At 36.5% G+C, this 25900-nt stretch overlaps 3 protein-coding genes and 1 pseudogene across 3 annotated transcripts; 3 read left to right on the top strand and 1 right to left on the bottom strand.

The window, feature by feature from the left end:
- The first annotated feature begins 3393 nt into the window (after positions 1 to 3393).
- LOC129303592 (protein OVEREXPRESSOR OF CATIONIC PEROXIDASE 3) lies at positions 3394 to 6705 on the top strand. The gene is made up of 4 exons (XM_054943007.1): positions 3394 to 3634; positions 4476 to 5009; positions 5678 to 5986; positions 6365 to 6705. The coding sequence occupies exons 1-4, from the start codon at positions 3431 to 3433 to the stop codon at positions 6503 to 6505; spliced, it is 1188 nt and encodes a 395-aa protein (XP_054798982.1). The 5' UTR covers positions 3394 to 3430; the 3' UTR covers positions 6506 to 6705.
- Positions 6706 to 9294: 2589 nt separating this feature from the next.
- LOC129302086 (transcription factor HY5-like) lies at positions 9295 to 11146 on the top strand (annotated as a pseudogene).
- Positions 11147 to 14429: 3283 nt separating this feature from the next.
- Positions 14430 to 20597, top strand: LOC129303470 (cellulose synthase A catalytic subunit 1 [UDP-forming]-like). The gene is made up of 14 exons (XM_054942811.1): positions 14430 to 14640; positions 14990 to 15185; positions 15272 to 15444; positions 15671 to 15788; positions 15884 to 16070; positions 16422 to 16688; positions 16781 to 17126; positions 17359 to 17496; positions 17586 to 17711; positions 18139 to 18351; positions 18460 to 18724; positions 18920 to 19116; positions 19224 to 19574; positions 19671 to 20597. Exons 1-14 carry the CDS (start codon positions 14560 to 14562, stop codon positions 20256 to 20258), a joined length of 3246 nt encoding a protein of 1081 aa, XP_054798786.1. The 5' UTR covers positions 14430 to 14559; the 3' UTR covers positions 20259 to 20597.
- Positions 20598 to 22289: 1692 nt separating this feature from the next.
- LOC129301124 (adenine nucleotide transporter BT1, chloroplastic/mitochondrial-like) lies at positions 22290 to 25582 on the bottom strand. Its single transcript, XM_054939696.1, has 3 exons — positions 24552 to 25582; positions 23138 to 23299; positions 22290 to 23016 (listed from the first exon to the last, which is right to left on the bottom strand). The coding sequence occupies exons 1-3, from the start codon at positions 25107 to 25109 to the stop codon at positions 22543 to 22545; spliced, it is 1194 nt and encodes a 397-aa protein (XP_054795671.1). The 5' UTR covers positions 25110 to 25582; the 3' UTR covers positions 22290 to 22542.
- Positions 25583 to 25900: the final 318 nt, after the last annotated feature.

The raw sequence follows: 25900 nt of genomic DNA on the forward strand, positions 1-25900 counted from the left end.
CGCCTTATCATTTTCTCTAAAACGATGCATGATCTCGGTCATTTTAGATCTCTCTTTCTGCTGTTAGACCCTTTAATTTTGCTTTTTGCTCCTGACTGCGTGGCATGGCACATGTCCTACCACGTTCTCTGACAATCTCTTTAGTGAGGAGTTGGTTTGCTTTACTTGTAAATCTTGATCCTACAACCTCGAAATTAATAAGGAAGGATCAAACGGTGGCCTGATGAATAGCCAAACGTGCCATCTAACCAGCCTGCATCATAATTGCATTACATGATGAATTCATCAAACATATATCTATAGTAATGGTGAACAAGCACAACCACGATTCTGCGAAATTTAGGAGCATCTTTTATGAACTTGACAGCAGTAAACACTGCATGACAGTGATCAAAAGAGCAGAAACTGCATTGATCGCTGTCCTGGAGACGCATTGAGATCCTCGCAGAGATCAGCTGAGAGGCAGAATTTCACCGAGCATATGTTGGAATATCAATTAAGAATTGTCCGTGTAATTATAACCATTGTTGAAGTGGCATCTCTCGCGAGTAGCCAGATTCCTCATCAGAGTCGCAGTTAGCCCGCGTAAATAGGGGTCAGGGAATCTCAAGAATTTCCCTCGTTGCAGAATCGCATAACAGATAAATCTGCCATAATTGAAACACTCACCAAGACATACAGAGAGAGTTAGTTTACCAATACAAGGGAGTTTTGAACACCAACACCTCTGTACTGCCTCTGTCCTGGTAAAGAGAATGTGATATTAGGAGATATATAGGAAATGAAGTAGACTTAAAAACCACTCTATGATTAAATTGTTCCGATCTTGTTGGTATTTCTTGTTCCAGTGCTGAAAGGAGAACGATTGACATGACTGGGACCTCAGGATAAACGCTAGCACTTGATCGACTGCTCTTTACGCCGTGTGGAGAAGGATATATGGGAAAGGGTTGTGCGGGCTTTACAGTCCGAGTTCGGGTCTTGAATACACATTGGGAAAGTTGAGTCACATTGCCTAGGCATCAGAGAGATGTTGATAAAAGACTTTGTAACATAAAAATGAAATCTAAAAGCATCAGGGCCTCTTTCTAGAACAAAAGGCACTTCTTGTTGTACAATATATAGATATGAAGGCAAATGGTTTCTCAGTACTCCTTATCAATGCACTGGAAAAGAAGAGATCTGCATACAGAATTAATAATATAAGAATTTTAAAATAACACTGTATAATAGAGAAAAACCAAAAAAAAAAAAAGATCACTGCACATAATGTCCTTGACTTCATGGAGAAATTTTAGTTTGTCCCATGCAAGGTGACGGTCTCATTGTGAGATAACAAATCTTAAATACTCTCTCCATTTAAAAAATGTAAAATATTTTTTAAAAAGTTGAATGTTAAAAAAATATAAGGTATTTTTAATCTTTTGAGGTGTAATCATTACTTTTTTTTTTCAAAAATGCCCCTATTGATGTTGACTTATATTTATTATAAGATATTTAATAGGAGTAAATATGAAAAAATATAATTAGTTTAAAAGTAAGAACGTACTCTATTGAGGAGTGAAATTCAATTAAAAATATTTTATATTTTTAAATAGAGGGAGTATTAGTTTATCTTTTGGTGTGGTTGTCGTAGGTTGTATTGTGAAGGAGTCAAAGGGTTGGTATATAATCCCCCAGTGTTCATGCAATCACCTTCATGTGGTTGCTATCTCAACGTATTGTATTTTCTCTAGGTAAGGATGGAGCTTATACTGGGAGGGGAAATCATCATGCTGGTTCGAGGAGGCATTGAGGGACACATCTGGCAAATTGAGAGATCATGGGCCAGGAAAAGTTAAGCTAACGTGCAGAAGTTAATTTGTGAAGCAATATGCAAAACCATGAACATAAAAATTAGGAAGAAGTTAAATTAAGAGGTAATTACTAGAATAAAAATCTATTATACTGATTAATTAATTTAGACGAAAATAATTGTAAACTACAATACATCACAAATTTTGAAATCTAAAAATAAAGAGAATATGATATGATATGATATGATATTAGATAATGGAGATAATGAGGCATGGAAGTTATTCCTGATTCAAAAATCTTGCATTTAAATTTAAACGTTATAATTTTTAGATTTAAAAATTTTAAATTAGTAAGAATTAAAGGGGTAGTTATTAGAATGAGAAAAATCAATTATACTAATTAAATAAATTGATTTAAACGTAAATGATTTTAAAATATGATACATCACAAGTTTTGAAATTAAAAAATAAAGAGGTTATGATATTAGAGAATAGAGATAATAGGATATGAAAATTATTCATAATTTAAAAATTTCATATTTAAATTTAAATTCTATAAATTTAAAATTTAAAATGTTTAAACTAAAATGAATCAAGGGGAAGTTATTAAGATGATAGAATTTATTATACTAATTAGATAAATTGAGGAAGCTATTAAATTTAAAATTGTGAATTAGTTAAAAAGTTATCGTTGAGACCTTATGGAGAATATTTTGAACGAAGGAAAATAGTGTTTTGTTTGAAATTATTTTTATTTTATTATTTTAAAAACTGGTGTCTTGTAAAATATATTTTAAAAATAAAAAACAACAAAAGTGTTTTTTGTATTTTTCCTTATTATTTAGAACAACAATTTCAAAATATATAGAAGGTTTTTTCATTTTTTTATTTTTCAAAACAATATTTATTTTTTTATTTTTCAATAATTTTTTTTCAAAAAGAAGTTACCAATCAATTTTTTTTATTTAGAAAATTATTTTCAGAACAGATTTGCTAAACAAATTTTAAGTTTTTATCAATTTTAGAAATAATGTTGATATTGTTTAAAAAAAATTTTAAAAACGGATGATAATGTGGATAGTTTAGAATCACAGTATTTTAAAAAGAAAAGCATGTGTGTGTGTGCATTACCTTTTTAACCTCTATGGGGTACAATACTAAATACAGGGGTGTTCCACTTAACTTTAACAATAATAACAAGATCTATCCTTTGGTCGTCAAAAAAATTATCCAAGAGATGTGATACTGCCAACGAGGAATTTTCCTTAAAAAAATATAGGAAGCAAGGAAGAGAGATGGAGATGGTGAGACTTTGTCATCAGATAAAAGAAAGGAAAAAAAAACAAATTATATATCCAACATTTTATATATAAAATATTTATTTTTAATTAAATTAAAATATGTGAATATCTTTTAATTATTTAATTTATAACAAATTTTTGTTATTAATATTACTAATATCATTAGCATATTAACATCTGACATACTAAAATCTATTTTCCTCCACTTGATTTGATTGGATTACCAGAGCACATTAACCGTATTTACCAGGTCTTTCGTAAACGAAACTGTATACTGTATAAAAAGAGACGATTTGAAGGGCTTTTCCACTCGAAGGTAAACCTAAGGAAACGATGACTTTTGCGGTTTCTTCATCTGGATGCACCAAATCCATAGCCGTTCAACGTTTCTCATCCGCTCGATGCGAGCGTTTCAATGTGGGTAGCCTGACTTTGTCACGAAGACCTTTATCCTTCCCCATCCTAGTATACCCTGGTGGTCGAGACATCAGCTCTGTCAGTGTCGCTGCATCTTCTTCTCGCAAAAAGAAAAAGAAGGTGAACTATTCGCCTCTGTAATTTTTGGCCCGGGCAGTGGGAATATCGTTGAAGTACTTTCAACTATTCCTATTTGCCTGAAAAGACCTTAAGCAAGTATATGAGACTGGTTATTCTAGCATTGGAAGCTGTATCGCTATAAATTTGTGCTTGGTTGAACCAAATTGGTTGCCATTTGAAAGAGAAGATGAACTTCCCGATATTGATACTGTGTTTGTCTAATTAGCTCAATGAACATGATAATATTACATGTGAAGGAAAACGTCTTATTTTTCCTGAACTAGAATTTTGGAAAAAAAATTTTAAAATTTCAAAATTCTGAATCAAACAATTCAATTAAGTTTCTTATTTTGCATATTTAGCTGCTCCCTCTAGGTTTTCCTCTTAAGATATTTTAAGTTTTACCGATGAGTCCTCAACTGTACTTTATTTCTATCAGGCTCAAAATTAAAAATAGGAGATTTATTTCTTTTATTCTCTTTGCTGTCATGCTTCAAGTCTCTGATTTTTCAATATTTGAGCCTCAACTTTGTAGTCTGCAGGCTGCTTATAGTACTTGTTTGCATGGATGAATTTTGTTAAATGATTAAATCTTAGTCTATGAATTGAGCAATCAGTTCACTAGCAACTTAATGCTTAGTGATACTTCTATATTTTGGGTGGCTTACGATATGTCTGTCTTGCTGCTGGATTTTAGGTGTTCATTGAACATTTCTAATGCTTAATGAACTAAATTTATCATCCACAGTGATAGTTGCAACAGCAAAAATAATAATAATAATAACAACAAATGATTATTTACATGACTGATATATTGCATTGTGTGCATTCTGTTCTTCAGCAAAATTTGTCTCAAAATCATGTTAAAGAGGAGTATGAGGAAGAGGATGCTTTTGAGCTTCTTTTCAAGCAACTGGAAGAAGATCTCAAAAATGATGATATGTCCTTCAACGATAGTGATGATGAAATAACTGAGGAAGACCTTGTCATGTTGGAACGGGAGTTAGAGGATGCACTGGGGGGAGATGATGCAGAATTGTTAAGCTCAGTCTTAAGTGATGCAGAAACTGATGGTGATGCTAATAATGGAGAAGAAGAAGATGATGATGATGATGATGCAGAATTGTTAAGCTCAGTCTTAAGTGATACAGAAACTGATGGTGATTCTAATAATGAAGAAGAAGATGATGATGATGATGCAGAATTGTTAAGCTCAGTCTTAAGTGATACTGAAACTGATGGTGATTCTAATAAAGAAGAAGATGATGACGACGACGATGATGATTGTGAAGGAGATGGGAGGCAAGTGAACCTTCGAAGTTGGCAGCTACGAAAATTAGCTAAAGCTTTAAAAGCTGGTCGTCGCAAAACTAGTGTAAGTGTCTTGTTTATTTAATTTTGTGAGTTTTTAGCATGAATTTGCTGATGATTGTTAAAATCTTGGAGAGATTTGTTGGACATCTTATTGTCTCAGTTGTGTGGTCTTTTTCTATCTTTTAATTATATTTTGCCTTACAGTGATTGAATAATTGAAAGAGTTTTGAGATCATCTTGATTTGCCACACTTCCAATAGTTGGGTGATCCTGATATCCGGTCAGCATTAAGTGCCCGTAATCATTCTCTTTGAAACTTTGTGGAATTGAAATATGTTTGGAAATATTGCAGCCATCTCTTTAAGCCATTTATCCCATTATTATTTGTAAATATCATGAATCATCTTCCAGACTTTCTGCCCTTGAAGTGTACCTTTCCATTGTAATTTATAAACAAAAAGATCCTTACAGGAACCGCAAGACTGATAAAATTTTAGTAATTAGCTGGAAAAAATAGATGCAGCCACTTGATTGGGTCTCTGGCTTGCCCTTTAATGTAATTCACGTACAGTGATTGTATAGGATCTCTAATTATTCAAGACATATTTTGCTTTATAGGGTTGTGAATTTGAAGGTGGTAATTGTCATTTCATATGATATGACTTATGACGCGGAGGAGCTAATCTTAACCTTCTTCACTCTGTTCTCAAAATTAATTTCATTGTACAGATCAAAAGTCTTGCTGCCGAGCTCTGTCTTGATAGGGCTATTGTTCTTGATTTGCTCCGTGACCCTCCTCCAAATCTTCTAATGATGAGTCTGTCATTACCTGATGAGCCCAGAGCACCAGTACTAGAACGTGAAGCTAAACCCTCGGAGACTGTTCTTGAAGATATACGCACAGATCATGTAGAGCCTGAGGCGAAGTCTAAGGTTCCTGTTCATGTCATGCAACGTAGATGGTCTGCTCAGAAGAGATTGAAAAGGGTACACGTTGACACTCTGGAAAGAATTTATAAGAGAACAAAACGGCCCACTGTAAGTAAATTTTCTTATGCATCAGTAACGGTGGTTGCAAGATAAAGAAGCATTCGTTATAACTATTAAGTCGTCCATCGACGTATCACTTTATGACATGCTCCATTTTTCTCTTCGTTTTCTCTCTCTCTTTTGCTTTCCTTGGTTTTCTTTTGAGTTGCTGGAACTCCGTCATGCTTTGGCAGAAACATCTAAACGCATGTATGCTTATCTTATCAGGCCTTGTATTAACAAATTTTATTTTGTACAGTTATCCTAATGAGCCTTAAATATTATGATATAAACATGAGCATTGATAGTTGGCAGATTTTTTCACTCTTTCCCCTGGAACAGAGCCAGTTAATTTAATACACGTGACTGCATTGAATTGCTATGCAGAATGCAATGATCAATAGCATCGTGCATGTGACCAACCTTCCTCGGAGGAGAGTTGTTAAATGGTTTGAAGATAAACGTGCAGAGGATGGCGTTCCTGAAGATCGAGTTCCGTACCGGCGTTCTGTTGCCGAAGCTCTTTGAAGCTTGCTCCGTCGTTTATCTATATGTTAATATATGATACTCCCCTTTAAAATCAGTAGGTATTTTTTTCGTTGAACATTATTAGGTATCTTTCAAGTATTGCCTTAAAAAATATGAGGCATTTTTAGTCTTTTAAGTATTTGTTAATAATGTTTTTTTGATCTAGACACTTTATTGAATAAAGGTAATCATAAAAAGAATGTGTAATTGTAAATGTCAACTAACTCATTAAAGGTGTAAATTAGTTCAGAGTGACTTGTAATTTTAAATTGGGGGATGCAGGTGTCAAATTTTGTACCTGCATTTTGGTTTTGTCGAAATATATTGAGAAAACACTTGGAACTGTGAAGAGGTTAGGAAGGGAATGGATGGAAGATTATGTTGGGGGAAATGGGCAAATGTTCCATGGGTGAAGAAGTAAATCCATTAGTGTGGGAGGCTTTTAGGTTGACGATGGAGAGGGGGAATCATGAAGGCCATGGGGGTGCACAGATAGTAGCATTGGCCCAATGGGAGAATTTAACGCGGTCAAGTTTTGTCTTTTGACACGAAGTAGGCAGCAGGTTCATGATTTCATGTGTCTAACTCTAGACTTGGATGTAGGGGGCCGGGTGGGGACACTGTCATGTGACTTGAAGTCTACTTATTCGGTCCTTTCTATATATTATTTTTATTAATTTTATAAATATCAATATAAAAATATAAGAGATAAAATTTTCTATAAAATTTTAAATATATTTTTTAAATATTACTTAAAAAGTCATACTATAATTTATAAATGAGATAAAATAAATTTTTTAAACTGTGCGTTGTGAATGAGTTTGGAAGAGTATCATGTAGTGATAAAAGTAAAAGGCACTTTTGAAATTGGCGAGTTGCCTCTGAGAAGCTAAATGGGTCAGCGTATTGGTACGGTGGCCGTTTATGTTTAGGATGTCCGAAAGGAAAAGGGGGAAGGAGGAGATGGAAGATTGGAGAATGAGATGGGTCAGACGAGCAAAGGAAACAAAATGAAAAAGGGCGGGAGGATTGTCTTCCACAGGGGACAAAACAAAATGATTGAAGTGGGAGATGGAGGAATTTTAAGATTGAGGCCCTCCTTCATATTCATGAGTAGGTGGTCCTCTTGCCTTGCCTTCCCTCAATATGAGGGAAAAAGACACTCCAAAATAAATAAATAAAGCCTGGCTTCTTTTTTTTTGGCCTTTTGTTATCAAACGCTCTAGAGTACCGCACTTATTTAACTGGCGTTAGCCAACAATACTTCTCTCATTTTTTAAAAAATAGATAAAATAATTTGATTGTGATTGTATCGCGTGTTCGTTCAATCCCCCAGGAGAAGGACACTCTAGCTTGAAATGGTAACGAAAGTAAAGTGCTGGGTGACAATGGGCAACCTTAAACAACGGTTAATTCCTTCTTAGTCATTTCATCTTTCACTGTTGCGTCAGTTGTCATCCATCCAAGCAAAAACATCTCATTTTTTAGCGGATCTTTGTTGGGTTTTCAATGTATCTGGCCTCCGCATCGGTTGTCATGCCAACATCATTGGATTAACTAGAGCCGCCACGAGAATGAAAAGGAATATGTGGCATATCACAAAGGTATATGTTTTATTATAGCATCCTAATACTTTTTCCGAATTTATTTATGGGATATCTTTTAAAAATAATTTTTAATTTAATATGTAGAATACCTTATAATAATTAAATTATTTTTTAATTTTATTTTTTATTAATTAACATGAATCTATTTAATATAGTTTTATTATAATTTAAAGTTAAGAATAAAAATAAAAATACATCTCATTTTTTTATAATAGCAAGAAAAAAACTAACATTTTTAACATGTGTTAAATAACTGAAAGTACTATACAATAAAAACCTAAGAAGTACTCCCTCTGATCCCATTTATAAGTCTCATTTTTGAATGTACATTTAGTCCTATTTATAAGTCATGGTGCGTCTTTTTAGGTAATATTTGAAAAGCATTTTTAAAATTACCCTTTATGAGAGAAAAAATATAATAAAATATTACTTTTTAGATTTGTTATATAGGGGCATGTTTGAAATTTTACTTACTTTTATTCCTTATACTTTTATTATATTGATATTGATGAGATTGATAAAAATGACTTATAAACAGAAACGGAGGGAGTATAATTTAACAAAAATTTGTTGTTTACATACTATTCTCTTCATCTTAAATTATAAGATAATGTTTGAATAATTTTTTATCTCAACATATAAGACAATTTAAAAAATTAAAATTTTATTAATGATATTTTTTTAATACTATTTTTAAGTGAAGAGATTATTAAAATGATATTGTAAATCATGTATGAGTATTTTTAAAAATTTATAATTTTATTTTAAAAAATAAATTGATAAAATATTATTGTTATATTTTATTAATGCGTGTAATCTTAATTAAAATTATGAGGGAGTACTATTAAAAGATCAAAAATAAAAGGAAGCTCCTTCTCCTATCACCCAAGAAACACAATCAAGGAAATAACGTGATTTAAAGTCATTTTAAATCTTGAAGGAAGGCATATGTCGGGTTTGAATTCAATAATCATACTTAATATAAATATTACAAGCATTTAATATTTATATTAAGTACAATTATTAAATTCAAATTCGACGTATACCCATGCTAAATGCTAATAAAACATTGAAACCTCCCCTCCATGGTCAGCTCTTCAAATCTTTCCCAATTCTACTCTGCCCAAGCTAACCTATGGTAATTTTCTTAGGCAAACAAACTAATGCTACTGTATTGCGATGATGGATCTTCCTGGAAGGAAGAGCAGAGACATCATTGTCAGACGCAGGTCGCGCTCATGTTGTCGTGCTGGTCCCGATTCCAAGTACCATTCCTTCCATCTAAAGCTTTAAACCCAATCTTCCCAACTCTCCACATTACCCCACGATTCCTTGTTCCTAGCCCTCGATCGTGTTCTTCCTTCGTGGCTCACATTTTCTGACGCTCCTCCTTTCATTGCCCTCAGATCTTCATGCACTCAACGCTTCTCCCAACTCCCTGAGGTCTATTCATCCCGCTCATTTTCTCTTTCTCAAATAATAAACCCTGTCTCTGTGATTATCTTTGCGAAGTGGAAACTCTCTTCTCTGGGTTCTGTTATTTTATTTTGTTGGCCAGAATGCAGGATACGGTTTAGCCCGCAACAAGCTCTCTCCCTTCAAGCAGTGAAAAATCCTTCAGCTCTGCTCTCCACCTCGAAGTCAAAGAAGGTCAGATTCCTCGCGGAATGTCTTTTACTCTAATCGCACACAATGTTTTCATTTAGGCAAGTTTATAGTCTCAGAACAGACGTCGTTGGCAGTGTTCGGATTCTGGCTGAAACTAATTTTGGCAAAATAAATCTACCTGATCTTCCCTCTATTTCCGGGATTTGATTTATTTCAGATTTTCATCTCTGGGAAATCTACCTTTCACATAAAATCCACCAAACCAGCGCTATCGTCCCGTAACATCATTCTTCATTTCTTACGCAGAGAGAGTGTGCTTGTCTTGAATAGCCCAGATTATTGACTGAAGCCCCCCCCCCCGGAATTTATGGTAGTCCAGAAACCGGAAGCGATGAGGAAATCAGAAGGGTGCCCGAGATGGGCGGGGAATGAACCGGAACGACAGCTTCCCGGCCGGACACCTCTGAAGGATTGGTTCAGGGGAGAGGGGAGAGTCCGAGGAAGAGAGTTAGAAGCGCTGCCGAAAAAGAAACCAAGCGCCTCAAGAGGTACGTGATCTCATTCTATTACCTCGTCCATGGAATTTGCAATCTCATTGATTTTTGGTTGGGTGTGAAAACGAAGAAGGTTGCTGAGGAACAAAGTCTCGGCTCAGCAAGCAAGAGAGCGTAAGAAGGCATACTTGATCGATTTGGAAACAAGGGTTAAGGACTTGGAGAAGAACACGGATCTGGAAGAGAGATTGTCCACTTTGCAGAACGAGAATCAAATGCTAAGACATGTATGTCAACTTCGTCTACTTCATTTAATTGCCACATTCCCTTCTTCATCATCACCATACTCATCCTGTCCAATTCAGCCTGTCTAGTAGCTGTTTTCTATGTTGTCTCGTTATCATACATGCATGTGGTTTCATTGTGCAGATACTGAAGAACACAACTGCAAGCAGAAGAGGAGGTAGTGGTGGTGTAAATGAAGGAACTTTTTGAGATGCCTGAGAGAACACAGGAAAGTAAAGGGGGAGGGAACTTTTAGGTAAGACCACTGAGCTACCAATATCCATGAGGACTGAACCTTGTAGTTCATGAGTTTATCATTTACCATCGTTGAAGTTAAGGCTCCATTATCTTCCCGGGAGCTTTCTGCAATTATTGGCCTTTGACGTGGCCAGATAAACGAAGATAGGTAGAGATTGGAAGTCGAAAAAGGTTGCGTTTGGTGGATGTCATTATGGGGATTAGAGACGGGAAATGAATTTGTGAACATGCCTATCTCTCTATCTGTGCATTGAAATTTTTTTACCGTTAAATATGTATTCGTAACAGCATCTGTTTAACACAGGAGAATTTCGGTGGTGATAGTACATAACATGATAGCACAAGAAGGTAGAAGCTGAATAAAATATTGGCGCGATGATTCTGATTGATTCGGGGGATGTTATGTCTCAAAAAGAGTGGAGTGAGATACAAGCACAATTGATGACAAGATAGACTTTGGAATGCCGGACTAATCAAAAGACGTAAGCTGTTATGTAATATTTGGGGGTTATTTTTAAGACGAAAAAGGAAAGGAATAAATGGCTAGAAATCGGGAGAAATTTTTAACGGAGTCTATAATGGTTTGGGTAACTATTCAAGCCATGTTAAACTCATTTTTCTTGCCTCTCGATTGGAAGGTAAATATGAAATGCTATGATATAAATAACAATTTACTAAATTATTTGCATCCTTCTCTCTCTCTCTTGCATTTCCTTTCACTGTACAATTTAAAAAATAATTATATCTAATTTAATATATTAGTTCTATAATAATTTTTAAGTATTGACTAAATAAAATTATTTATTTCTTTAGTAAAAATCTTAAAGAATGGAATGTTTTATTTTGTTTCGCTATATTTGAATTCATCCCGTTTTATTTCATTAATGATCGTTTTTTTTTCACATATTTTCATTAATGGTCGTTTTTTTTTTTCACATTTTATTAGTTTGGTGAAGTTGACATAGTTCTTTTTTCTTGCCTTTTAGCTTTTTCTTGAATATTATATAAGCTGGTTTTCACGATGCAGCATATATATTTAATTTAATATCGTAGTTCAGCTAAATAACTGACAAAGCCACATCACAAATTACCTATTACTCTGAGAAGGAAAACATCACGTTGCTTGTCGCAAAGTCAATAAGTCAGAACCAATTAACCTATGACATACTAAGGAACTTTAGGGTAGACTTGTGAAGCGGATGATAGTTCGACGGGGCATTTTCATTTGAACGGTTTGATGCCTGCAAGCACCCTAAATGGAGTTTGGGACGAGGATCCCGGCATACCGCCAGCTGTAGGTTTCTTTCTCACAAGTCACAAGCCGCATTTGTTACGTAATTCTGAGGAAGATGTCATGCATGTTTGGATTACAATCCAACTAAGTTTGGGATGACCCAAACTTAAATTGAAATACTAAAAGCTCAATTTATTATGTTTGGATATTAAAAAAAAATTCAACCACGGTTGGGGTGCAAATGAGCGTTTATAATGAAGCTAATCACCATAACTTTTTCATCGGCATTGGGGGTTATGAATGTTGGGGCACTCTCTCTCTCTCTCTCTCTCTTCATTATCTGCTAAATGAGCCTAAACCGAAACCTTTCTTCATTACTGTCGTCCCATGGTAGCTCATCCCTTGCTCAACCTTCACTCTCCCAAGTCTGCCGGATCTAATGAGTGATGACAGCCGTCGCCGTTGAGACTTGCTCTCTATCTTGTGTGTTGCTATCATCCCTTCCCTTTCATCGAGTGTCCCTGCTTCGACCACAGGTGCCCAATCTCTATCTCCTTCAACAAGATCTGTAGCAGTAGAGCTCCGATGGAGGAAGAGGTTGTCGACAGCGGAGAGTGTGATTCGTACGATGGAGAGTTTTTGAGCAAGGATGATGCTGAGTCTATGTGGCGTGAAGACTTGCTCGTCAATTATCTGCACTAGGGCTGTGCAAAAGTCTCCCAGTCCTGTCTGGTCCAGTCCAACTCGAGATGGTTTCAGTCTTGTTCGGTCTGTATAGTCACTGGTCCTTCAGGACCAAAAGGACTAAAAAGACCAGACTATTTTTTCGGGTTGGACTGGACAAGAGACCAGGCATCCGGACCACTTGGTCCAGTCCAGTCCTATTAATTTTTTTTATTATAATTATAATTAATTTATTTTTGACAAATGTTTAAAGTGTAATTGATGCTAAGGAGATGATTGCATAAAGATTTATTAAGTTTGTTTCTAAATTGTTATTGTAATATAGTGTTGTTGAATTTTTTGAGTACTGTTTTTATTAAAGTTTATAAATTTAAATAATTTAGACTATAACAAAAATATTTTTTTTCTTATTGTTAGAAATTATTATGGATTTATTATTATTATAAGTATTTTTACTATCTTAATTGAGTTTATTATGTTGGAATGGATTATTGCCTCTCATAGAATAAAAAGAGGGAAAAAAAGCTAAGTGAGTACTGGACTGACAGGACCAGTCTCCCAGTCCTATGGACCAAGTCCGGTCCTGTTAATCTTCGGGTTATTACTGGACAAGACTGGACTACGGGTTGCCTAACCCAGTCTTTTTCATGAAAGAGACCGGACTTCGGGTTAGGGTGAAGTCCAGTGCCGTCCAGTCTTTTGTGCAGCCCTAATCTGCACAAGGCTCCAGAAAAAACAAAAAGAAAAAGAAATTTGTCAATATACAAAATAATAATTTTTATATGTTAGTAGTAGTGTAATTTAATTTTTAGAATTAGTGTAACGCATTTATAAAAATTTAAAAATTTTAATCTATCAATTTATTTTAGATTTTTAAATTCTAACTTTTAAAAAAATAAAATTGTAATTTAAAGTGTAATATTTTTTTAAAAAATAAAATTGATGACAAAAATATATACACAAAAAAATTCATGTCCATTTTTGTCATTATGTATCTCAATTGATTTTTTAATTAAATTATTTAAATAAATTTTATTTTGTTCAACTGACTTTTAAAAAAAATATTTAAATATAGATCACATTATAAATACAAATTTTTTTTTTTAACATTGGTTTGTTAATCTCAATTAAATTTTAACTTTAATTATAAATTTTTTAATTTAAACACACTCGTCGTGTTCTCGAATCTTGACTTTTAAAATTGAGATGTCTGCAATTTTATTATGATTATTTATGTAAAATTATTTTATCAATTTAACTTCTCAAAAACAAAATAATACCCTATAATAATTTAATTTTTCATAAACACTCTTTATCTTATTTCTTGTTTTTATATATAATAAATTGATATAGAAGTATTATTGCAAAATAATTTTATTTATACAATGATTAAATTAAAAACAGTCTTTCCCTGACAAAATCAAAATGACATTTGTAACTAACAAGAAGCTAAATTTGTTGATGGAGGTTTTTTCATTACAAAATAAGAGCCAAAGTGGCCTCCATTGTCTATATGCGCACCCTCGTTATTCTCATTGAAATCGTTGAAGGAGTTTTTTATGTATTAAATTTTAATAGCAATATTTTTATTTTACATGAGACGTGTCATAAACAGAAGACACCAACTGGGGGACGCACGAGTAACCGGTGGAACCGGTAAATGTACGTGACATTGCAATGAAGCAAAACAGGAAGAGGACGCACGGGCAGCTTCCGCTTCAAGCTTGCAAGTAAGAGTTCGACAGTGTGAAATGGCGTAACGAGTGGGCTAACTCTTAAAAACGCTTTTGCCTACCTCTCATTGTCTCCAAAACCCACGTACCTTTCCCTCCTAGCCTCCATTCATCTCCACTTTCTGTCGCTAACCATACAAACCTGGCCACCATGGAAGCTACCGCCGGAATGGTGGCTGGCTCCTACAACAGGAATGAGCTTGTTCGAATTCGCCACGATTCGGATAGTGGGGTTAGTGTGATTTTTATTTTTTGGCCCTGTAACTGGGAGAGTGTACTGATCAGGTTAAATGTTCTGGATATGGCTATATTATTCGGTTCCTTCTTTGATTTTCTTTATGGATTGATCTGTTCGCTCACTGTGCCAGCATATATGCGAGCAAACTTGACATCGGTTAACTGGGAGTGTGTAGTGATCAATTTTTTTTTTTGCATTAAAAAAAACTTCCTGTGGGAGTGGCATGTCATGTTCATTATGTTTCTCACGAGGAATTGATGTGAATGGGATGTTTTTAACTACATCTACTTATATAGTTGAACAAATCTGAATCTTAAAATGTTTGTCTGTCTCTACACTGCAGCCGAAACCCTTGAAGAATATGAATAGTCAAATCTGTCAAATATGTGGGGATACTGTCGGGTTAACAGCCAATGGTGATGTCTTTGTAGCTTGCAATGAGTGTGCTTTCCCGGTTTGTCGTCCTTGTTATGAATACGAGCGAAAAGATGGGATACAATCTTGCCCACAGTGCAAGACTAGATACAAAAGGCACAAAGGTTAACTTGTGTGTTTAAAATTAATTTTGTGCTTTTGCTCTAATCCTGCATCTTATTTCTGGAATAAACATGAGTTTGGATTTCAGGGAGTCCTCGAGTGGAGGGGGACGATGATGAGGATGGTGTGGATGATCTTGAGAATGAATTCAAGTATGGCCAAGGAGATAATAGGGCGAGACAACAGTGGGAAGAAGATGCCGACCTCTCTTCATCTTCTAGACATGATTCTCAGCAACCAAAACTCGAGAGATATCATGATGTACTTCTTTACTGTCTATAATAAGTATTTCACTCCAGCATGTTTTATGATATATGTTTTTTATCTGTGGGGATAAAATTTGAACTTTAATGGACGTTTTAGACTTCATCGATAATGTCCTTGTCATCATTTTAAGTTTTACAGCCAAGTTATCAACAAGATTCTGCTGGTATTTGCTTCTTCATCTTGCAACACTATTCATTAATTTTTTTCATTATATGGGCAGCTGTCTGGTGAGATTCCATGTGCTACACCTGACACTGAATCTGTTCGAACTACATCAGGTCCTTTGGGTCCGTCTGAAAAGTTTCATTCACTACCCTATAATAATCCATGGCAGCCAGGTAAGAAGTTAACTTGAAGTTAAGCACCTGTATCTGCATGGTGTTATTTTGTGTTATGGTGGGTTCCCGGCTGACAATAATGTTTATTATTTCAGTTCCGGTGAGGATTGTGAACGCATCCAAAGATCTGAACTCTTATGGCCTGGGTAATGTTGACTGGAAAGAGAGGGTTGAGGGGTGGAAGCTCAAGCAGGAGAAAACTATGGCGCCATCAACTAGTAGATACACTGATGGGAAGGGAGACATGGAAGGGACTGGTTCCAATGGAGATGAACTTCAAATGTGAGCCACCTGTTCGATGTGGATTCGTCTTTAATGAGTAGATGTCCAAAATTGGAAATATCGTGTCTATCTTTGCATATTTATTCTGTACAAAGATAAAATTATTTTCTTTGGATTTCATTCCAATTCATTATGGTTATTTGCATTCTCTTTCTTACACATTATTTTTTCTTCTCCCTATTATTGTAGATTTTTTTTATTCATGGTCATATTAATCATTTTACCACCCTTACCTGCTGAAAGCATACAACTATTTCTATTTCAAATTCACAACTCATGGACAAAGTGATGCAGCTTTCATATATTTTTGCAGTTTGTATCACTGTTTTTTCCCCCTTACCTTGACAACAGGATTGATGATGCTCGACAGCCTTTGAGTCGGGTGGTGCCCATTCCTTCTTCTCATGTGACCCCTTATCGTGTTGTGATCATACTCCGACTCATTATTTTGGGTTTCTTCTTACAATATCGTACAACTCACCCTGTGGAAGGTGCATATCCCCTCTGGCTGACATCAGTCATCTGTGAGATCTGGTTTGCCTTTTCCTGGCTCTTGGATCAGTTTCCAAAATGGTCTCCCATTAATCGGGAGACTTACGTTGACAGGCTGGCTTTGAGGTAGGATCAATCATTATATGCCTATTGTGTTATGTGCGTTTTGGCCAAGTAAAAGGTGAGATTTACTGTCTTGCTGAGTTTCTGTCGTTTAGATGTGATCGTGAAGGAGAACCATCACAGTTAGCTCCTGTTGACATATTTGTTAGTACAGTGGATCCCCTCAAGGAGCCTCCTCTTGTTACTGCAAACACTGTTTTGTCAATACTTTCTGTTGATTATCCTGTAGACAAGGTTTCCTGCTATGTATCAGATGATGGTTCAGCTATGTTGACCTTTGAAGCTCTATCAGAAACAGCTGAGTTTGCAAAGAAGTGGGTGCCATTTTGCAAAAAGCACAACATTGAACCAAGAGCCCCTGAATTTTATTTTTGCCAGAAGATAGATTACCTCAAGGACAAGATTCAGCCTTCTTTTGTGAAGGAACGCCGAGCAATGAAGGTTATCCTTAAGAGTACAGAATGCAATTCTTGCTTGTTGCCACTTATTGTCGCAACTTTTATTAGTTGTTTGAATATTAAATGTTTTTGACAGAGAAAAAATAAGAAGTTCCCTGATAATAAGGACAGTCTTTTATGGAATATTCTATGCTTGACCCCTTTGCTGCTCTCATGCGTGATTAATTTATGTAAATTAATAAAGAAAATTAACTACTGACCAATTTGATTGACAGAGAGAATATGAGGAATTCAAAGTATGTATTAATGCCCTTGTAGCCAAAGCTCAGAAGATGCCAGAAGAAGGTTGGACTATGCAGGATGGGACTCCTTGGCCTGGAAATAATCCTAGGGATCATCCTGGAATGATACAGGTTTTATTATATCTGCGAATTATCAACTGCACATTTGACTTGTGCTTTCTCTCGTGTTTTCATTTAATAGTTCTTTCATTTGAGTACAGGTGTTCTTAGGTCATAGTGGAGGGCTTGATACAGATGGAAATGAGCTGCCTAGACTTGTTTATGTTTCTCGTGAGAAGAGACCAGGCTTCCAGCATCACAAGAAGGCTGGAGCTATGAATGCTTTGGTTTGTTATGCAAAATCTTCTTACTTAATTTGGATTATGGTTTTACCTTGTGCATCTCTTTGTTGAATAACTGTATTTCAACTTTAAAGGATGCAGTTACTGAGTTTATGTGCTTTTGTAGCCATAGGGTTTTAATCAGTGATCAACTTATGTTTAAGAAACACATAAATATAAAATAACCTACAAACTGTTTCCATGATTCATTGTTGCCCATTGATATGCTGGGTCAAAGTTTCTGAAGCTGTTTGAGGTATGTTAGTTGACTACATGGATGGTTATTTATTATTATTACTATTATTTTTAACTAGCACAATGAGCTTATTCTGTCTGGCAAGAACTGATTAACTTTTGGTCCTTCCTTTAACCAGAATAATCAGCTTCGAATAAAGCTTCCACACCTAACTTTGAATTATCTTATATGATGTAGATTCGAGTTTCAGCTGTCTTGACTAATGGTGCATATCTCTTGAACGTGGATTGTGACCACTACTTTAATAATAGTAAAGCTCTTAAAGAGGCGATGTGCTTCATGATGGATCCTGTTCTTGGAAAGAAGACTTGTTATGTACAATTCCCACAGCGATTTGATGGCATTGATGTGCATGATCGATATGCCAATCGCAACATTGTGTTCTTTGATGTAGGCCTTGCCTTATTTTTTGTGAAGTTGAACAGAGAAATAAATTTGTTTTCCCCATGCTTTCCTCAGTTTCTTTGTCTAAATTTTTTCCTTTTTGTTATTTATCAGATCAACTTGAAAGGTCTGGATGGTATCCAGGGCCCAGTCTATGTTGGAACTGGTTGTTGTTTCAACAGGCAAGCTCTATATGGTTATGATCCAGTTTTGACCGAGGAAGATTTGGAGCCAAACATTATCGTGAAGAGTTGTTGGGGTTCTCAGAGAAAGGGAAAAGGTGGCAATAAGAAGTACATTGACAAGAAGAGGGAAGCTAAAAGAACTGAATCCACCATTCTTATCTTCAATACCGAAGACATCGAGGAAGGCATCGAAGGTCTACTATCACAGAAATCTCTTCCCTTACTGCTGCTTTTATCTGCGACCTGATTTGACCATCCTGTAATTTTGTTGTTTTCCCCTTGCTATAATCTATTTGCTGGACTTGTATGCACAATTTTCAGAAAGATAAAACGAAGATAACAGAATGTTTACATCCTTTATGAAATTTAATTGAATTCTCCTTTTGCAGCGTATGATGAAGAGAGTTCGCTTCTGATGTCTCAAAAGAGCCTAGAGAAGCGATTTGGTCAGTCCCCAGTTTTTATTGCAGCCACCTTCATGGAGCAGGGTGGCATTCCACCTTCAACCAATCCTGCAACTCTTTTAAAGGAAGCAATCCATGTCATAAGCTGTGGCTATGAAGACAAGACAGAATGGGGCAAAGAGGTTAGTTCAGCAAGTAATCACTGTGCTTTACTGCATTTAGTAAGATCAATGCGTAGCAACTATCAATTGTTTGACAAATCAACTAAACCTTTTTCTGTCTCCGCCAGATTGGATGGATCTATGGTTCTGTGACTGAAGATATCTTGACTGGGTTTAAGATGCATGCTCGAGGTTGGATTTCGATCTACTGCATGCCACTGCGCCCAGCATTTAAAGGTTCTGCTCCTATCAATCTTTCTGACCGTCTCAATCAGGTGCTTCGATGGGCATTGGGATCCATTGAGATCTTTCTTAGCAGGCATTGTCCCTTGTGGTACGGCTACAATGGGAGACTGAAACTTCTTCAGAGGCTAGCTTATATTAACACTATTGTCTACCCTATTACTTCAATCCCTCTGATTGCTTACTGTACTCTTCCTGCATTTTGTCTTCTCACAAATAAGTTTATTATTCCCGAGGTAAGTAATTCTTTTCTTCATCACATTTTTCTTGTGTATAATACCAAAACTCCATTGTCTTGGAAATCTGAATGACCTATTGCTTCCTAAATGCAGATAAGCAACTTTGCTAGCATGTGGTTCATTCTACTGTTTGTCTCCATTTTTGCAACTTCAATTCTGGAACTTAGGTGGAGTGGGGTCAGTATAGAAGACTGGTGGAGGAATGAACAGTTCTGGGTTATTGGCGGTACATCTGCTCATCTTTTTGCCGTATTCCAAGGGCTTCTTAAAGTTCTAGCTGGGATTGACACAAACTTCACAGTCACATCAAAGGCATCGGATGATGATGGGGAATTCGCAGAGCTTTATGTGTTCAAATGGACATCACTTCTCATCCCTCCCACAACAGTCCTTATTGTAAACTTGGTGGGCATTGTGGCTGGTGTCTCATACGCCATTAACAGTGGCTACCAATCATGGGGACCACTATTTGGGAAGCTGTTTTTTGCTATATGGGTCATTGCCCATCTATATCCATTCTTGAAGGGTCTCGTGGGTCGCCAAAATCGTACCCCTACGATTGTTATTGTTTGGTCTATTCTTCTTGCTTCCATATTCTCTTTGCTATGGGTCAGGATCGATCCCTTCACGTCCCACAGCACAAAAGCTTCTTCCAATGGTCAATGTGGCATCGACTGCTAAGTTATGTTGAAGATGAGGATTCTGTAGCAGAGACTGAAAGTCGTTACGTATGTGTATAGAAGGAATTATCCAAGTCTATCGGAGGTTACCTGGAGGATTTGTCTCAAGTGGAAAGGGTTCTGTAGCATGAAAGCCCCATTTTGGCATTTGCCCAACTTAATGGTTTGTTTTTGTCTGACGAGGTAATTTTGTTGGGCTGTACTAGTTGTTTGCGTCCGTGTGATCATTTTTGTTCACATTATACGAATTATTTATGCCAATAATTTAATGGAAGCAAGCAAGGTGCTATTCGGTGCGTGTTGGGGGAATGGAACCTTGTCGTATTGTGAGGTTGGTGGAGTTGAGTATTTTTGTCTTTTGTCTTTTTTATAAATAACCTAAAAAGAAAAGTCAACCTTTGTATAAAAGTCAACAAGTCGTCACTTCAAAAGAGATTCATTCAAGGTTTGCATGAAAGTGAAAGACATGAACCGAATTGGTGAAAGTGAAAGCCTAGATTTATTGATGAAACGCGTCGTTGATAATGTGTAAATAACATGGCTTTCTTATATATTTAATGAGGTATATTTTTTACATGAACGAGTATTACTTTAACAAGCCAGGAGAAAAGTGGCAGCACAACCAACATTTCCTGATGCTCATGGGAGCTGATGATATCGTACATGACGTCCTCTTTTGACATGAACGCTAATTTAGGACGACTGTTTTGAAAGCGGGGGGAGATCATGTCATACGTTAAAACATCGACTTCGACATAGTTTGTATTGGAGTCTCAATTTGAACACAGAGGTACCAGTATCCATAATTGTGACCTTGGATTTACAGATTGAAATAGGGCCGGGGAAGACAGCCAAGTTTGATTAGTCCTTATCTGGAATTTTTGCATGTTGTTTTTTCTGTTCACTCGGCGGTAGGGCTGTGCAAAAGTCTTCCAGTCCTGTCTGGTCCAGTCCAACCCGAGATGGTCTCAGTCTTGTTCGGTTTGTATAGTCACTAGTCCTTCAGGACCAAAAAGACTAAAAAGACCAGACTATTTTTTCGGGTTGAACTGGACAAGAGACCAGGCATCCGGACCACTTGGTCCAGTCCAGTCCTATTAATTTTTTTATTATAATTATAATTAATTCATTTTTGACAAATATTTAAAGTGTAATTGATGCTAAGGAGATGATTGTATAAAGATTTATTAAGTTTGTTTCTAAATTGTTATTGTAATATAGTGTTGTTGAATTTTGTTGAGTACTGTTTTTGTTAAAGTTATAAATTTAAATAATTTAGACTATAACAGAAATATTTTTTTTTCTTATTGTTAGAAATTATTATGGATTTATTATCATTATAAGTGTTTTTACTATCTTAATTGAGTTTAGTATGTTGGAATGGATTATTGCCTCTCATAGAATAAAAAAAGGAAAAAAAGCTAAGTGAATATTGGACTGACAGGACCAGTCTCCCAGTCCTATGGACCAAGTCCGGTCCTGTTAATCTTCGGGTTATCACTGGATAAGACTGGACTACGGGTTGCCTAACCTAGTCTTTTTCATGAAAGAGACCGGACTTCGGATTAGGGTGAAGTCCAGTGCCGTCCTGTCTTTTGTGCAGCCCTACTCGGCGGGCGGTGCCAAGGGCTTGGTTCACAATTTTTCTCAGATTTATAAAATAAAATCCACGTGCTCATAAGGGGGGAAATCACGTGCTACTGTTATTCATCATTGCCATTGGTCACATAAGATTGGTTGCTTGAGGTTGCTTCTCGATCTTCTTTTGGTTAAATCGGTCATCTTAAACCGTCCCATGATATGATTAGCCTCCAATTCCGATATTTACAAGGAAGCATAATTGGTTTTCAAGTCACGCTTATCGCGTGGCATCAGAATACGAAACTCCACGACACCTTTTAACTCCGGAGCGACATCACCTGATGATCCTTCGTTCAAACGTAGGGTTAAAAACTCCATTGGCGCTGATCAATCATGCTTACAATTTTACTAGGCCTCATCACTTGGCATGGAACACAACACAGTATGATAATTAGGCGACGCAAAATTTCACTGCTTGTTCGAAAAATGAACTAACCCACAATAGTTCCAAGAATGAACTCTCAACAGAGTAAAATTTCCCACATTTTTTTCTAAAAAAAAACACCGAACTCATTATTATTCCATCCTCGTTTGCTTCTCTCAAGGGTTGTTGGAAAAAATCCAGTAAGGCGGGGGGGGGGGGAATTTGGCATCTCCAACCCTCAGCTCCAACAATAATGCCCCAGGAAGTGTGACTCAACCGATTATTCCTCATCTTCTTCCTCCACCAGTATCCTCTTGCAAGCTTCGTAGCACATGAAAGAGATTCCAGCGGCTGGCACCAGCTTCATGCAGCTCGGTCCCAGACCCCTATATAAACCCTGGATCCCTTCTTGTTCAAGTATGCTTGCAAGTGCATGAATCACATTCTTGTATACCTGCCTTCCACTGAGAGCCCCCACTTGCATATGCTTGCGAGCTACCTCCAGAGGAAAAGTGGCGCTGCTTGATATGGCCCCGGCCGCTGATCCAATTAAAAGGGTTTCAATGTTGCCGATCTTCTCTTCCTTAAAAACCTTCCGGTATACTTTCCTTAACGTGTCGTACGCAAAGTAATTAGCGGCAGAATAAGGAATTACCCCTATAAGACTGGGAGCAAGGCCTCTATAAAGTTCTGCAGGGCCTTCTTCTTTAACTATTTTCAAGAACGCGTCAAGCAGACCATTATAAACACCTCTCTGCAAGATTACTACCTTGGCTTAATTTTGTTTTCCCCTTTTAAGTTCAGGAAGGAAGGATGCTAAAACACAAAACAAAAGTACAGCCAAAAATGATATGTTATGTGTTGAAAGAACTTACCTGTATAGTTAGTCGAGTCTTGACCAGTTCAAGAGGATATGTGCATATGGTTGAACTAACTCCAGCACATGCACCTGCAATTAATGATGCAGGAACGGGAAGTTTGGGCTGTTCCCCGGCTTTTGGGGATAGGTTCTTGTTCACTGTATCATAAGCAAATAGCTGCAAAAACACCATAAAATACATTCAGATACAAAACACAACAATGTATAAATTTCATCACTGTCTGGCAAACAAACAAATTACTCCAACAATTTCAAGCATATATTTGCACCTACTTCCATAAACTTGCACCAAGAACAAACAGACAAAAAAGAGCACCTACTTGTCTTGAGTGCATGTTAGGTACATTGTCCTTAAATCAAATTAAGAAAACTCATGATATATCAAGTTGGGGCAAGACAATTATATTACATATCTCCTGAAAAGACGAAACAAAAACTACCTAAGACAAAAGCCAATTTTTTGGCATCTATAAAACTGCCAGAGCCCCACAACAGTAGAAAATGACTATCATATTCATATGAAAGGGTATCAATACAAAGCAAAACGAATAAAGCCTTGAACCAAATGCTACAGGTTTGGAAAACGTCAAGGAGATAACAGTTCCTACTGAAATTTAAGACAGACAATAATTCTCACGATAGATCCAGGAAATTGTCACACTGATCCCAGAGGAAGGAACATCGACAAATGCTATCTGAAAGTTATAAACCATTTTTCATGAAGACAAGCTACTTCTGTCAGTAGTCCAATAGAAAGAAACTGGCTAGTTTGTTGAGAGAGGCATTCATATGCAACGAGAGTCAGTGGATTCACTCAACCCATACACAAATCGATTGAATTGTTGGAATATTCTGCAGGAGGAACTTACATTGAAAGAGAGCTGCTAATCATAAAAGGGAGAAGGTAGACAATTTTAAAGAATGATGTTATATTAGAATGATGACAAAATAACAAAAACATTTTGGTCACAAATTAGCATCAAATGCAGCTAGAAAGTAGAAACCTCATGATGCCTCCAAAATGATAGTGACCAGACAATACAAGATACTCCAGTATCTTATCAGACAGAGGAAAAAGAAAAATGAAATCTCTACCCATAAGAATAGATGATTTTATGTCCTCAATGATCTCTAAAAAATATTATTCTTCAAATTAAAAAGATCTCTAAATGGCCAACAAAATCCAAAACCAACTCCATGAGAAGAATAACTGCAAGAACCAAGCATTCAGTAGTTAAATCAAATAAAAAGGCTGCACATGTCCATCAAAGATAATGATGAGAAAGGCAATAAGTCTTCAAAAGCAGAATCAAAGAAGATCCCTCAAAAACGACCAAATGAACTATCAATTGAAATTAGCCAATGCAAGTAAGAACAACGGATTTTGAAATATAGACCACGTTTATTACCTCTATGGCCTTACTAGGTGCAACCCGAATCACGTTCACGAAATTACCCCTAAACAATCCCTTCCAACCATCAGTTTTCATAATATTGTGAAAAACCTCAAGAGTAGAATGGCCACTGCTCCCCACCATTAAATGGGTCCTTATAGTTTCTAACGGTGCCACGGTCGTGCGGGAGACTGCCCCGGCAATGGCGCCGCTAATCAGCCTTCTCAGTGAAGGATTTTTTATCTCAATTTTCATTTTAAGGCCTCCCTTTTTCTTGCTCTGAATTCCTTCCTCCTCTGAAACTCCAGTAACACGAACTTTCCCCGGTGATTCCACATACTTGACGAACAATTCAGCGTAGGGAAATTTCAAGCCGCCACCGTCCCGGGAATCAGAAGGGTTGGGTTGGGGTTGCGGCTGAATACCAAATCCCATTCCTACCTGACTGACGCTCGCAAATAAGCCTCCGGGATACAAGTACTCGTCTTGGAGGTTCCGCCGTGACCCCAAATTGCAGACAGAGAAAAATCCATCTCTTTTATCATCAAATAGCTGAACTCCCTTCCCGCCCATCAATCAGAACCTTGTAACAAACTGGCTGCTAGGGTTTATTGAGTGCCCAAATCCAATGCTCTCATGGATTCAGGCGCGTAAAGAATATATAGGAGACGTAGATTCGTCTACGAGCAAAAAAGAAATTCAAAGGAATAACTCTACTCTCGATCCAGGAAAAAGGTCAAAAACAAGATATTCCGGATTCGTTTGGGAGTAGGAGTGATCAGTAAAACCGTAGGCGAATGCGACGCAAAAGCAATGCTTCGTTAGAGGAGAAGCAGTCAGAAGCGACGGTGAAGAATCAAAAAGATGGGGTATCTTGGGTCTGCCAAACAAAATAAAATATACAGAGAAGACACCAAACTGAGAGAGAGAGAGGCGGGTAGGTAAAACCAAAGCGTGTATCCACTGACCACTATCCCCTTCCCGCGTCCCTCCTCGCTATTCTATTCACTGTTTCGCAGCCTCCCCTGCGAATCGGACATAGGTAGGTGTGGGCTGGCCTATGAAACTGGATCACCAAGAACCACATAAACGACACAGTTAACAATGTGCTTTTGACGTCGTTTGACTGCTCGTTCTTCCTTCCATGTCGTTTTGTTAATTGTCATTCCGTCATTGAAAGTTTGAAACACAATCTCAAAATTCTTGAATTCAAATACAATTAAATAAATTTATTCTATTTATGTTAGTTTTACTTTTTCGCGATGACAAATAAAATTAATTTTGCGCTGAGAAATATAATTTCAACCCTTAATTTGTTTAAATCTTGAGAGGCATTGTTGACCTTTTTTTTTATAATTAAGCTA

This window comes from Prosopis cineraria, unplaced genomic scaffold (assembly GCF_029017545.1).
Source record: "Prosopis cineraria cultivar Desert tree isolate PC_DT_omini unplaced genomic scaffold, ASM2901754v1 PC2, whole genome shotgun sequence".
Lineage (NCBI taxonomy): Eukaryota > Viridiplantae > Streptophyta > Magnoliopsida > Fabales > Fabaceae > Prosopis > Prosopis cineraria.

Excerpts from the sequence above, each read along its gene's own strand:
- LOC129303592 (XM_054943007.1), top strand. The coding sequence starts at position 3,431 with ATGACTTTTGCGGTTTCTTCATCTGGATGCACCAAATCCATAGCCGTT. Across the intron at positions 3,635-4,475 it reads CTCGCAAAAAGAAAAAGAAG|CAAAATTTGTCTCAAAATCA; the intron begins GTGAACTATTCG and ends TCTGTTCTTCAG. Across the intron at positions 5,010-5,677 it reads CTGGTCGTCGCAAAACTAGT|ATCAAAAGTCTTGCTGCCGA; the intron begins GTAAGTGTCTTG and ends TTCATTGTACAG.
- LOC129303470 (XM_054942811.1), top strand. The coding sequence starts at position 14,560 with ATGGAAGCTACCGCCGGAATGGTGGCTGGCTCCTACAACAGGAATGAG. Across the intron at positions 15,186-15,271 it reads TAGATACAAAAGGCACAAAG|GGAGTCCTCGAGTGGAGGGG; the intron begins GTTAACTTGTGT and ends TTTGGATTTCAG. Across the intron at positions 17,127-17,358 it reads AGGAACGCCGAGCAATGAAG|AGAGAATATGAGGAATTCAA; the intron begins GTTATCCTTAAG and ends TTTGATTGACAG.
- LOC129301124 (XM_054939696.1), bottom strand. The coding sequence starts at position 25,109 with ATGGGCGGGAAGGGAGTTCAGCTATTTGATGATAAAAGAGATGGATTT. Across the intron at positions 23,300-24,551 it reads CACCTAGTAAGGCCATAGAG|CTATTTGCTTATGATACAGT; the intron begins GTAATAAACGTG and ends GTGTTTTTGCAG. Across the intron at positions 23,017-23,137 it reads AGACTCGACTAACTATACAG|AGAGGTGTTTATAATGGTCT; the intron begins GTAAGTTCTTTC and ends GTAATCTTGCAG.